General features: G+C 39.5%; 1 protein-coding gene across 5 annotated transcripts in view; it reads left to right on the forward strand.

Moving 5' to 3' along the window:
* nbeab (neurobeachin b) overlaps nucleotides 1-14,331 on the forward strand; it is a 219,441-nt gene that overhangs the window by 144,832 nt on the left and 60,278 nt on the right. For all 5 annotated transcript variants that reach the window (XM_034207128.1, XM_034207130.1, XM_034207129.1 and 2 more), the window contains 2 exons: nucleotides 2,554-2,678; nucleotides 11,410-11,556. In XM_034207128.1, coding sequence (XP_034063019.1) covers nucleotides 2,554-2,678; nucleotides 11,410-11,556 — 272 coding nt within the window. The remainder of the gene's footprint in view (nucleotides 1-2,553; nucleotides 2,679-11,409; nucleotides 11,557-14,331) is intronic.

Below are 14,331 nucleotides of genomic sequence, written 5' to 3' on the forward strand. Positions count from 1 at the left end.
TCCATTTAGGTGATTGATGGGTGACGAGGCTAATAAATTCTGGCAGTTTCTAGGAGGCCGGCTTACAGCCATTCTTTATGGTTGTCATGAAGCCAGACACATTTGATGTGGAAAATAAGGTGGTCCAAAGCCATCTCTGTTTAATAATGAATGCTATTGTATGGAGAATGTGTTGTTGTTACACAGACAATAAACACAACCAGCTTTCTATTGTAATGGGGAATTGTATTTGATCACCTTAAACGGAAATATATTGTCTGCGTTCTTAATAAACTTAGGGATCAGATTCCATTGTTAGCGTCTGCATTTTATTAAATGACTGAAATGTGTTTGCCAAGAACCATTCTACCGTATGGTTAAGGGTCCAATATACAAATGATGCTGATTTTAATAAAAACTTGCCCTTCTTGCTTTCTTATCCCCACCATGCTTTTTAATATATACATGTAGTGTTTGGTAGTTTGGTGCCACTTCAGAAATCCCTTTTATGGCACATCAAAGGCTCCCTACTGTAGATCTTAATCAGGAGAGCAATCCTCCTGAGCAGGTTTCAGACCACCCTCTGAGAGGAAGTTCTTTCAGCAGAGCACTTTGGCACAGTCCAAATCCGGTCAAGCACTGACAACATAGTCAGTAAGAATAGGTCCTATCCTCATGGCATAATACCACATTCAAACCTAAACCATCTGCACAGGACAGATCAAAGGGGAAGACACATCAAAATGTTGGCATCAAACTCATAAATCACTAGGATAGGGTTTGGTTTGTTGTGCATTTAATATCTGTTAGCGACCAATGAATGGCTCAAAGTTGTACTTCAATAAACGTCCTTAAGCTGACCAAATAAAATGCAGTTAATACTGTTATAAGAAAATCTTCAAAGTGGCGGATTTATCCCCCACTGGCATCTGCTGTCTATTTGCACTGAGAATTAGGGGACATAATCTTCAGCAGTAATCGCCCAGTTGCCTACAGTGGATTTACATTTTTCACACTGTGTAATCTTGCATTTACAATATCATTTACGTGGGTTTCTCCTTTCAACCCACTGACATCTCTCTTTTCCTCTGTTAAGCTTTGAGGGAGATTGACAGGGGACAAGCTCAAGGCGCTGAGTCTTGCTCTGCATACAGCGACTCGTGATACTTTATGCATACAACGAGTGCACACACACACACGCTCAATTTTGATTGATACTTAACTGAAACTGAGCTCTTGTTGCTGTCAGAGCCCAGCTAAGTCTCCTGAGCCTCTTGATTTCTGACATTTGTAGATATTATATGCATGGAGCAAGAAGGCAGTATTTTGTGATGTGATCCCCTGTAACACTTTAATCTGTTTAGACTGCTTCAATACTGCGGCAGGGTGCAGAATCCATACAATGCAATAGACTGCTGCCTGCCAAGATCTTACTGTATCCTGCACGCACTGAATAATCTCTACTTGGATTTGGTTACACAGTTACAAATTCAATGTTTGTTTTTTTTAGCTTTGGGTGGCTGTTTTTTGTTAAAACATTATAATATGGAGGCAAAAGCATTTTAGATAATAGTGTGCTCGACTAATGCATGTTTTGTATGTACTGTGGGGGTTCTCTTCTATCACTAAATAGTGTAGCCATTTCTCTTCACATATGTCTAAAAATGAAGTAAATTGAACCTCATGCCAGGCTGATGTAATCACATCTAACCGTACGCTCAACTGGACACCAATTATTTTAATCACCAATATTTTGTAAGTATTACTCCTCACTGTTAAGGGTAAATTAAATACTTTTTGGCTGCAATTCCCTCCAAAGGAAACATAAGGGCTTTGAAATATCTCCAGCTAGTGCACAGTCGAAACAAGCAGCACTTAGTAACCTAACGCTAGTCTGCTGCTTAATGGTTTGCATTAGCTGCGAGCAATAAAATTATCCCAGTCCTCACTAATGTTGGAATAATCATTTACAAAGATGGTTACCACATGCTGGAACTGTTTTCTTTTCTTTCTCTTTTTCTTTACGACCCTGATTCGATGTTATTAATAATGAATAAAAATGCAATTTTCAGGCCGGTGGCTCCAGGGCTCTGGGAATCATTTCAATGAATATTTCAGCACATTATTTTAATCATGGCTTCACATATGCAGGGAGGGGGCTTGTTTTATAGCCTCATGCCTCAACCGCCCCAAGACCCCGTTCATTAAACCCCACGCTGTCTGCGCTGAGGTTCCTACCTTTGATTTACAAGACTTGTTAAAAAACATTGTAAAAAAGGAGGCAAGCTGTGCCATTTATACTTGTAATTTGATGCTGTATTTGTTAATGGGAGTGCCAGTGATTTATGTGTGCTGCTGCTGCTCCCTGCTGTTCTGATGCTATAGGCTTTAGCAGAGCTAACACAACTAGGCCTCTGCAGAGCATGACACTAGGCGGCCTAATAAATCAGCTATCTGTGGCCTGATTTTTCCCTTCATGATGTTTCCTCTGAAAGGAAGTGGCTGCTCTAATCACACCAGCACTGAGGGGTGTGTGCTCTATCTAACCTGCCTGTCTTTCTGTCTCTCTTATAGTCAGCTGCACGACTTCTGGCGTCTCGACTACTGGGAAGATGACCTGCGGCGGAGGCGGAGATTTGTCAGAAATCCATTTGGCTCCACCCACTTAGATGTCACATGCAAGTCACTGCAGGATTATGGTGAGTTTAATATTCCTTTGGTAAGATTATCTCTTTCAACCCATCAAACTAAGGGAGCTGACCATCCAAGGACATCATTACCCTGTATTAAAGGTAGAATACCAATGTTGCCACTAAAACATAATTGAAAAGGACACTAAAGTTAGCCCGAGCCTGTCTATACAGTTTAGCATATTGCCTATGTGTCATGATTTATAGGTGATATATTTATGAGTCCAGTGAATTGAACATGACACGTCCATTTTATTGCACACTTTTATTTTCATTACAACACATGCTCAAGAACTCATTGGATCCCTCGCTTTGTTTCTTTTATTTGCCTGAAACCTTTTCTTTTCACTTTTCCTGATACTTTTTCTTTTATTGACCCAAGCAGTCTTCTAGTGTTGCCCACCACCTTGTGTCAATTTTGCCTTATGTCATGCAACACCGACTTTTAAAGGAAATCTGCTTAGCACTATAAAACACCCTTCTCTCCAATCGGTAATTGAATAGCAGAGCAAATGTATTCACTGCACAAGGAGGATTGTATTGATTCGGAATTAATGGAGTAAGCGCCTTCTTTACTTTTATAGAAAATGGAAAACAGGCAATGCATTATGGGCAGTGGATTGTTGGTTGGGTTCAGGATGTCCTCTTGCTGCTTTGCTAGCTCTGCCTGCCATGACTTCTGTGTGACGATCACGGCAGCGCTGCAGAGAAACGCATGCCAGCTGCTGCCTTTGCTGCAGGTGATCCATATATGAGACACACATGTAATAATTGCACCGTCTGCTTTAGATTTCGGGTTGTTTCATTATTTGTAGCCTTAAACACATTTTCGGGGGTTTTGAGATTTGTTGATACTGCTGTGGGGAGGTCTCAATGAAACTAATGTCACAACATTAGCACGTTTGCACTGCTTCTAAATATAAAAGGCTTAAAATATCATCTGCAAAAAAATTGCATGCATTAACATTGCCGAAGTGTAGACACCATCAAACCTGTGAAACTGCAAATGTTCACACTACTTTTACAGCAAAATGTGCAGCTATTGGTCTATATTTTCAGTATGCTGCAAACAATCTTCACAACAAATAATTCATAATGGTAGACTTAAGTCTGGCTTTAGCTTATACCCCAAGGCCATTTATATAATCCGTTTTTGACATTTGCTAATGTTTAGCTGTTTATTTATTTATTAATGTTTTGAATTACATTTTATAGCAGTGGTATTATGTTTTTAACCGACCCGATGATACATTATGTTTAATTAAAACAAATCCTCTGCAAAGACTCTTAGAACTTCTGAGTTAAGTTGACTGAATAGTGCAATGACAAGAGTAGTTTATTAGGCTATGCTTTGGAAACATTTCCATATAAAGTTACTGTATGTTGGTGATGCAACAAAGGCTAACCACAATAATCTGTACAGAAACTTTCTTTTGTGTGGATTATTTGGATGAAATGTTGCTTGTGCTTGAATTAAAGAGGGGGATAATATTAAATTGTATACAGGTCACTGAGGTCAGCATTCACCCATTTACTGCCATTTGTGCAGAGGCTGCCGTATAAGGTGCCATCTGCTTGGAAAAGTAACATTTACACACATTCACGGCCATGTCGGGAGCATGGTTGAGTATTTCGCCCGAGGATACATCAACATGTCGACTGCAGGGGCTGAGATCGAACCCTCGCAGACCCCTAAACTAAATATACTTAAAGGTCCCATCTCATGCTTTTCCGGTTATTACCCGTCCCTTGTGTGTTATGTAGCTTTTTCTGCATGTAAACGGTCTGCAGAGTCACAAAGCCTCAAAGTACACCCTGTAGCGAGTACAACTCTAACACAGAAAAGACCTGTCTATGCTGCCCCAGAACGCCTCGTTGGAGATTTCTCTTTTTCTTCCTGGTACTAAGTGACGTAACGACGACCCAAATGAACCCATTGGTCCAAATGGACCAATCCGCGGTGCGGAGCCGTTACCTTACGTCGGCAGGGCCGTTATGTTAAGACTTCCTCTCACACACACACACACACTCAATCTTTTCTCAGCTGCAGCTCCGGGGATTTCTGAGGCTGAGACGGCAGGACGTGGCGAGGCTGTGAGTCTGTGTGCAGGCTGCGGGTGTGTGTGTGTGCCCGGGCTGGTTTCGGGCTGGGTTTCGCTGTGTCTCGCTGTTTCGCTGAGCCCACGCAGCAACCAGGAAACCACACCAGTAAGCCAGCTCACACTGTCCGCTCCTCGCAGCAGCGAGCCCCACAACGACCCGCAAACACGGCACCCAGACCCCACGCAGCATTCTCATCTGTTTGTCGTTACTGGTGTCATTTTCTGGTTGCTAACGCCATTGTAACACATAATCACTGATGTTCCGCTGTAACGGTGATGGACTCATCAGAACAGAGTGGGCGAGCTGACCAATCAGAGCACAGTGGGCTCATAGGGAGGGGGCGGGGCAGGATCTCCAACAAGGCGTGTAGGACAGAGAGTGAATACACATACTATACAGAGATGATGTATGAGAAACCAATGTGAGTTTGGAAAGTTAAATAATATAAATCTATTCTAGTATACCTCAACAATGGAATTATGATCAGTAGAAATGGCCATGACATGGGACCTTTAAGGCAGACAAATATACATTTCAGCAGTTTCCATTGTTCCATTTGCTTTGTCAGTTAGCATCTCCCATTACTCTTTATCTACTCTGCCTTAGCTCAAATGTGTATGTTTGTATCATTTCCTTATGTGTGACGGATTGACTAAAGACAGTGACACACATGCATATGATTCGATTCCATCAAAACTATTTGGTATGCCTTTTAGCTATCAGGTTTGTTTCTGTTGTTTAACACTAATGCCTCAGAGTAGTTGACTGAAGACTTGTTGAAGTCCTGCTGGCAGGCGGTGGTTTTAATGAGCCAAATAATGTATAAACTTGCCAAGTGAAAGGGATCGCCTGCGGTCGGAAGGCCCTCTTGCTCTCTTTGAGAGGTGAGCTGCACTTTCAGGATTTTCGCAGCAGGCTTTGATGTGGTTGCACGGCGGAGGCCAGATTTTGTTATGAGATAATAGTCTGTAGAAGGATCTTTTGTTCTTTTTTAGAACTTCAGTAGATTTTGTGGCAGTGACAGTTGGCAGTTTTTGTTTAAAATGTACTATGACAGGCTTTGCTACTTTGAAGAAGAAGAAAATTCATTTTTAATTAGCATGGTTTTAAAGATAGGACCTGACTTTAGAAGATAATCCTGGTGCAAAGGCTTAGAGGTTAGACATCCATTAGACATAACATCGAGACTTTGTTCTAGATTTGACAGGAACACTATTGAACTTTTTACTGGCTGCATAGGCACCAAACTACAAACACCAAGAGGTTGTTTGAGTTGACCCTTGAGAGTAATTATTAAAGCTTTAAAAAAGGAGAAACTTTGGAAAACCAGCCAGTTGTCCAAATTGAATTCAGTTTCTGATTTGACAGCAGGATGTGACAGTATACGCTCAGCTACTATCTTGAGTTGGAAGAGGGTAGATTACACTGTTGTGTTCGCAGTGAACGTCAGTCCTACAAACTCACTAGGGTAGGATGGAAGCAAGCAGGAACGTTTTTTCTTTCTCAAAGAAACATTTAATTGAGTGATTGTCCTTTGTCGTTTCTGACAGCAGAAACATTTCCAAGGAACACAATGTGAAAATGGATTGTTCGCACTATAGTAAAAAATGTATCACAAGTCTCATTTAATTATATATACAGTATGTTACTGTAACTTTACTCTTTATTAAATAACACAACTTTGGTTTAAACTTGTATATTTGTTCATTTCTTACCAGAAGGTGATTAAGTGTGGAATTTCCACCACACTCACTTCCTAATGGAAACAAATGCATTTGATATAATTATCATATACAAGAAACATCTTGATTTAACATTTTTATTGTAATGCTTTGGGAACATTTTTAAAATTGAAGTGCAAAAAACTTTTGTGCAATGTGTGTGTCTGTGTGTGTGTGTGAGTGTGTGCATGCATGAGGGTGTGTGATGTGAGGTTAAACTCTGCCTCGTTGTCTATTAGCAGCATTGACAGCTTAGCCAGCACATTCTGTCTCTGCCCTCTGCCTGTAATAACCTGGCCTGTTACAGCCATCCACGGCCCAGCGTCAGAGTATATTGTTAGGTGATTGGAATTGGGCAAGCATGAAATGGAAGTCACGTTAATATTGATCCTAGTGTTTAACGGGGTGTTTTACCTCCGGGTGTCCTTGCTGTCTCATTTCAGGTGAGCGGCTTCTCTCAGAGCTGATTGCCCCGGGTAGAGATCTTTATGGCTCTTTAGAGGCACGGCTCTCTGTTTGTGATTTTAACCTTCTCCAGCTTTATAATCAAAGATATTAAACTGTGACAAATGTAATCAGCACATTTTCTAACATGCAAAGCCGGGCATATGAATGCAGCCTCTTAGTAAAAAAAAAAGTTGTACTAGTCAATTTATTCAAAAAGTTAGAAACAAAACAAACAATAATAATTATAATTATAACAAAGAGAATCAAAATAAGAAAAACGTTCAAGATGTAAAAAAAAAACGCTCTAACGTACATTCTTCATGAAAATCAAAGTTTAGGTCATCGGCATCCGTGTTATTTGATTCATTGTTTTAAGCAAATCATTTTTTTCTACAAAAATAAATAACTTTTACAACGACAAGAAATAGCAAGCAGCATCACTTCACAGGTCCTGCTCATAACCATTCAGGATGTGTACATATGATATGCTCAGAAATGGATTTGCTGAGTGACATTCTGGTCCAGATATGTAGACAATTAAACACTGCTGTTTAGGTTTGGAGAGAAGATGAGGCTGTTTGTAACCTCTGGCAGCACAGAAGACACGCACTGCACATCTCAGGATATTGAATTAAGATCATCCCAAGTGGAAGCGTCTGTACTGTATAAACTCCCCTACATCAAAGTTATAATGTTTACTTTTACAGTCTCAAAACACATACTCTGCTAAACGGATGGCTTGCATCACAGGAAGTATGAAGTTGTCATTTTTTCCCCCTCATTTCATCTTTCAGTGCTGAATAAATAAAAAGGGAAAGACAGAGGGCAGAATTGCATCGCTCTAACGGTAATGCAATCCCAAGGACTGGACTTTTTCTCTCCATGTGGAATGTGGAGCCGTTGAGAGGGAGCGTAGGAGGGCAGGATCTGAAACAGATAGAGTCTGGGAAACGGAAGAGATATATTTAAAACATACTATAGAGCTCACATTATATGTATGACTGCAGTCACTGCACAAAACTGATGTACATTATAAGATAGTGTAGTAAATAAGCTTTGGAAGCGAGGGTTACACTAATGCATGTTATCTATAGAGATCTGACAGAAAGAGACATAAAGCAGAATCATTCCTGTGAAAGCCCCAGAGTTTGAGCTCTCTTCTCAAGTCATTGTTTAGAAAAAGGTTGAGATAGCTGTGTGTCTTAAGCTGTGTCCAAAATGTTGCCTGTCACATCAATAGACAAACATTCAGTGATTTCTACAAGAGGCACGCATTTTAGCTTTCCAGCATTATCCAGATCTTGCTTTGCTTATCCAACCTCTCAAAGTGAGCAACACATAAGTATGTTGTGTTTTATTTAAGTTGTGTATATTGAATTACTCAAAGTATTTGTGCAATCAGCTTTTTACTCTAGAAGAGAAAAACCCATACACTTTAGTTGAACTTAAGTGGAACATTGTGTGGATTCTCTTTGAGGAGTGGCAGTGAAGTGGTTGAGGCAGTGTATAATACATAGGAGACTTAGAAAAAGTCATGCTTGCATGCTCTACTGGGGCTATACAAATGAAAGGCCTATGCCACAAAACTGTCCAGCGTTGCAGTACATGGAGAAACATGGACCCTTGGCAATGGTATTATGTCAACTGTATTTTATAGGTCCTTCAACTCTTATCTTTTCCATGCTGAATAGATTAACTGCAAAAGGCAAAATATATTTTTTTTAATTGCAAATCTGTGCCTAAGATAATAGCGTATTTAAATCAATTTAGCTTGTTCGGAGAAGGACACATTTACTCGATTCCATCGCTCTGGGATGTATAAATTATGTATTTCTATTTATAACAGTAAAGACACAATGAATAATACTCTTGAATTATCTGGAAAACGATGTTATCTCCCCTTGGTCACACATTTTCTGGGACTAGTTCCTGTTCCAACAGGAATCACATCAGATTAAAGATGTAAAAAGCATTAAACATTTGATTGCATTTATAAAATAAACTGTTGCATCCCCCTATTGTTTATGTTTTTGAAGAATAAGTTGCATTATAAATCTGTCTAAATAATACAGTTTAGTTCTAAGTTGTAGTTTGTCAAATGACTATAAACATTTTCCTGACTCCAGCATGAAACTTAACTGCGGAATTATTTATTTTTTACTTTTATCAAGATTCATTGGTTTAAAGGTAGACATTTTTAGCGTGCGAAAAATAGTTGGGAGCCCCCCTACAAGAAACTCATGAGGACTATGGATCCTTGTTGAACCCCATGAGTGCTCGGGGCATCCTCCATTGGTCGCAGCTGGTAGGTCTTCATCAGCCTCCATTGGGGTCATGAAAGCTCTGAAATGCACTTTACTGAGTATAATTAGTGCACTTTGAGGCAGTTTTAACTCAGTGATTGAACAAGAGGACCCATGAGAGTGGTGATCAGTGGCTTCTCCTGGAGAGTATACATGAAGTGAAACGGCTGTGAGATGTCAAGAAGCCAACTGCAGTGGCTTCTGATAGAGTGCTTCCTTAGTAAGGTCAATTACAAAGGTGTTAGTTGACACATTATAGGCAACATTATTTTCCTTTCTTATATACATGTAGAAGAGTTCCAGCCTCAGTTGAAATCCTGCAGCAGGCAATGATTGGATATGTACATAGTATCTACCTCAGACTGCACTTGTCTCTATTTGGACTCAAGGTCATACATATGAGTAATATTTCAGATATTTGAAAGGGTCATTCTCTTTGTTTTGCCATTAGTGGTCAAGGGTGAACACGTGAAAAGGCGTGTAATGAATCTTCCACGACACAATGGCACGCAAGTCCTTTAATCGTGACAAATGGTGCACTTTTAATACAAGAGTGTCCAGGGGCTATCACTCACGAGAAGATCACTTTTCATGTCGGCACATTTTCTCCCTCATGCCATAGCTTCTCATTTCTTGTTATTTATGTATAACCACATTACTTTGTATGTTGGAAAAAACTGCATTGTGGGTAAAGCCCCCATCCCTCCAAGCTTTACCCCCCCACAATAGTTGATGTTGGTCATTGGCGTGTAGAAATCAGCATGGTTTATTTGTTCTACTCAACCCTGTACAGACTTACCAATCAGAACATCAGCCTGTGAGCTGCACTTTCTCTCATGTTCTTGGAGCGTAATGATAGTTTACAGAATTACAGTTTTAAGTTTCATTTATTCTGCTTTGATCTCTGACCGCTGGCTGGCTTTTTCCTCTAACATTGCACAGGATTCATTTCCGAAACGCACAGACTTCTTCCCTCCGTCTGATGAAAGCACTCCAGATATGAGACAGAGCAGGAAGCAGACTTTTTTTCTCAGTAGCAGTGTTGACAACAGTCAAATGTGACCTCTTCAAGACAAGGTACATGTTCCTCAGGGGGGAGAGAGAGGAATTAAGAACTGTGCTGAAAGGAAACATGTCAGGCGGGTGTCAGCCACCTCCCATTTCATGATATGTGTTCCCTTCTTTCTTACACGCAAGCTTCTCCTCTGGTTATGTCCTACTTGGTCTTCAGAAAAACAAATTCACATAAACGTTCCGAGCAGCCGTGTGGCAGGCACATGTTGGAGATGGGCTGATTTAAGCTGATAAATGTATTGTGAGGCCTCTTTGTTTTGCAGGATGTACGAACACATCTTTTTCAATGAGTGTGCTCCACTATAGCCATATGATGCTGTCCTGGTGTAAGCAGCTTCCTAATTGTCCTGTCTGTTCAGTCTCACTCTTGTCAAGTCTCCAAAAGCAGCAAATGATATCTCTAATCGACTACGAGCTTGAGATGTATCCCCCACTCAGCTGTTGGTCTTTCAAGATACAGATAGTGTTTCATATTTGACCTTGTCTAAAAATAAAAGCTGAAACACCTCTGATGTTCAACCATGCGAAATACATTTTATTCAGTGAACAAACGTGTGTACCCTGACATTCTTTTATAAGCTATGGCAAGTACATTAGAGAGCACCTCAGATCAGGTTCAGCCTGCATATATTATCTGTTTCAAGCAGAGATTTTCTCTATGATAATTTCTTTTTATATATTTGACTGGATGATACATTTTAATAGCTTTTTAAAAAGAGGATATCTTTAGTTTTAACTTGAGGATGTGCTTAAACCTTATTATGATACAACATTGTACCGTTATTTTGAGGTTATTGCATGGCTAAAATGAGTTCTTGTTCGTTCAAACGTAATCTAAAAACAGTATGCTGTTATATTATTCTCTTACTAAAAGTGTTATATAATTTTATGTATGTCAGTGTCATTGCAAATTGAATTTCCCTGCATTACTTTCGAAACGTTTCTTTACTTTTGCTTGCCAAACCATTTGATACTTGAGATATTACAGTATTGCTAAACAACAGTGTATCAATGGAGACTGCGATAGTTAGTGGACAATCTGAGCTATGGGTCAGAGTGAAATACTACTCTTCTCAACATTTATTTCGACAGGCACGGAGGAGGACGAGGTGGTCAAGTCTAAGAAAGTCTTCCGCATTCAAACCGTGGCCAGCCAGAACCCCGAGACGGAGCTGATGCTGGAGGGAGATGAAGATGCCGTCAGCCTGCTGCAGGAGAAGGAGATGGACAACATGGGCGGTAAGTCAGCATAGCAGCACCTCCATTAACCCGAGAACACATCGCCTCTGTTGGAGAATCTGACCTTATCTTCCATCTGTCTTATTCCTAATCACTGGTGTAGTTACAGTGCACATGTTTAATGTCTGGGCATCAAGTGTTTTGGATCAATGTGGCTTTAACTGTTCATTGTATTGTATTAGCAACAGTGCAACCAAAGGGGGAAACTTTGAGATATTTGGCTAATATTAAGTATTCAAAATATATCTATGTAATGTGTTTGAAATTACAGATTGCATTTTGCAGTTCAACATTAGTTTAGTTCTTGAGTGAAAGACCATGACTATGTGTTTTTAACTGGACAGCTTTGCTCTGGTTTAACTGCTATATTTTGTTTGGATCTCAACACAGTGCCTTCCTTAAATGTTATCTCCAGACACAAGCCTATTAAAGTTAAATTAACACTGGAGAGATGAATATTCCAGATATATCTCATCCTAAACATCTTATTGAGGAAATCAAAAATCCATGATTAATTACTTTACTGCTTGCTAAAATGTATTCAACAGTGGCCATATTTAACCTGTCACTTGAACTCATATTGTACTCCTAAAGGCAAGGTCAAGACATTCATGAACACTTTTTTGTCACTTAAAGATTCACTTAAATCATTGTGTTTGGTTCAAGTTACTTACTAGAGCACTATTAAATACAGGACAGACGAATGTCCTATGGCACTATAGGGGCCACTGCACTTGAAAAGGCTATAGTAAAAGTCAATGTTATGTGAGTAATGAGAGCTAAGAGGCAAGACAGCAAGACTTTGTCACACAATTTCTTGAAGAGGCTAATTAAACATAATGTAAAGCTATAAGTGAACATCTTTTGTAGAAATATCTTAAGATCAGATGCTACATTTCCTTACTCTGTATCAAAATAGCACACTCATAATCCCTCTGCTCAAATATTTTTAACATAATGAATCATCAATCTTCTTGAAAGTTAGAAATTATTTTCTTAATACAACTCTGTAAAAATGTATTTTTCCACTAAATATATTCCTATTACAATTGGGTGAAACATTTGGAATGTCATCAATCATCAATTAAAATAATAAATATGGTTATATTTGAACTGTACTTCAACAAACATTGCCAAGAAAACGCCAAATGTTTTGTATTGTTAGTGTGGATGTGAGCATGTGGATGTTAAAGGTCCCATGTCATGGCCATTTCTACTGACCATAATTCCATTGTTGAGGTATACTAAAATAAATGTATATTGTGCAATTTTCCAAATTCACATTGGTTTCTCATACAGCATCTCCGTATAGTATGTGTATTCACTCTGTCCTAAACGGCTTGTTGGAGCTCCTGTCCCCCTCCCTGTGAGCCCAGTGGCCGTCTGCGAGACAGCAAAACCCAGCCCGAAACCAGCCCGAGCACACACACACCCGCAGCCTGGCTGGGAGTTTGTGTGTGTGTTCACACACAGACTCACAGCCTCGCCGCGTCCCGCCGTCTCAGGCGACGCTTCAGCTGAGAAAAGATTGAGTGTGTGTGTGTGTGTGAGGAAGTCAGCTCCGCAGTCGTTACGTTACATCACTATACCCAAATACGTCACTGTACCCAGGAAGAAAAAGAGAAATCTCCAACGAGGCGTTCTGGGGCATCATAGACAGGTATTTTCTGTGTTAGAGTTTTACTCGCTACAGGGTGTACTTTGAGGGTTTGTGACTCTGCAGACTGTTTACATGCAGGAAAAGCTACATAACACACAAGGGGACGGGTAATAACCAGAAAAGCATGAGATGGGACCTTAAGGGAGAACAGACAACTTTATTATCTTGCAGTCAAACTAACCCTCATTCTCTCTACAGTAAACAATTATTAGGATATGAATTAGCCCTCAACAGCTGAGGAAAGACCAATACAACGTAGAGCCTTTATTTATCTTTGATTTATTTTACCCATGTGATTTCTATTTGTTTTGTTTTTTAATAATGTATCTTATCTTAGTTTTAATACTTTGCCAGATGCAATTCAGTCAATAGTGCAGCCTATTGCCAAAACACTGGTCTCCCAAAGATCCTGTCATATAACCAGCATCACAGTCAGTGTGTGAGCCAAACTATCAAACTAACCATCCACTGCTTCTCAAATAACCCTGACTTTAAAAGGTAATATACCCAGAGTTCAAATCTTTACTTAACACATCATACAAGCAATTGGTGGTTTAAATAAGTACTGTACAGCCTGTTACTGGTTCAATGCCTGCATGATACAGGCGTTTTAGAAGTATACAAACTAATATGTATCTCTGACAGCCATTACGTGTTCCAAAAAACAGTATATCGCCGTGACAAGGATAATAAAGCAGTCAAATGTGAAAAGTAAGTGCGGGCCATTGTTTTTGAGAGCTGGATGTGGTTTTATTCTGAATGATTGGCTACTTAAGTGGATTTAAATAAACATTCAAAGACTGTATATGAATGTTTAGCTCTTAGGGTTGACATGTTGTGTATAAAATATGTTTCAATAATGTCTAATGTTAGAGATTTTTGTATTTCAGAGAATTGTATACTTCGCTGGATTGTGCACAAAAATAACAGAACTGAACAAGAACATTGGAAAATGTAACCGCAATAAAAATCCAATCTAATGGATTTTATTAAAAGGTTACACAAGTTAAAATAATCACAGTCTACAAAGCAATTTGTGTTTAACAGATGGATATGGTTGATTGCATAATCCCTCCACGTGACATTTGGTATGTTACCAAAATGTCTTAAACCAG

Source organism: Gymnodraco acuticeps, unplaced genomic scaffold (assembly GCF_902827175.1).
Source record: "Gymnodraco acuticeps unplaced genomic scaffold, fGymAcu1.1, whole genome shotgun sequence".
NCBI lineage: Eukaryota > Metazoa > Chordata > Actinopteri > Perciformes > Bathydraconidae > Gymnodraco > Gymnodraco acuticeps.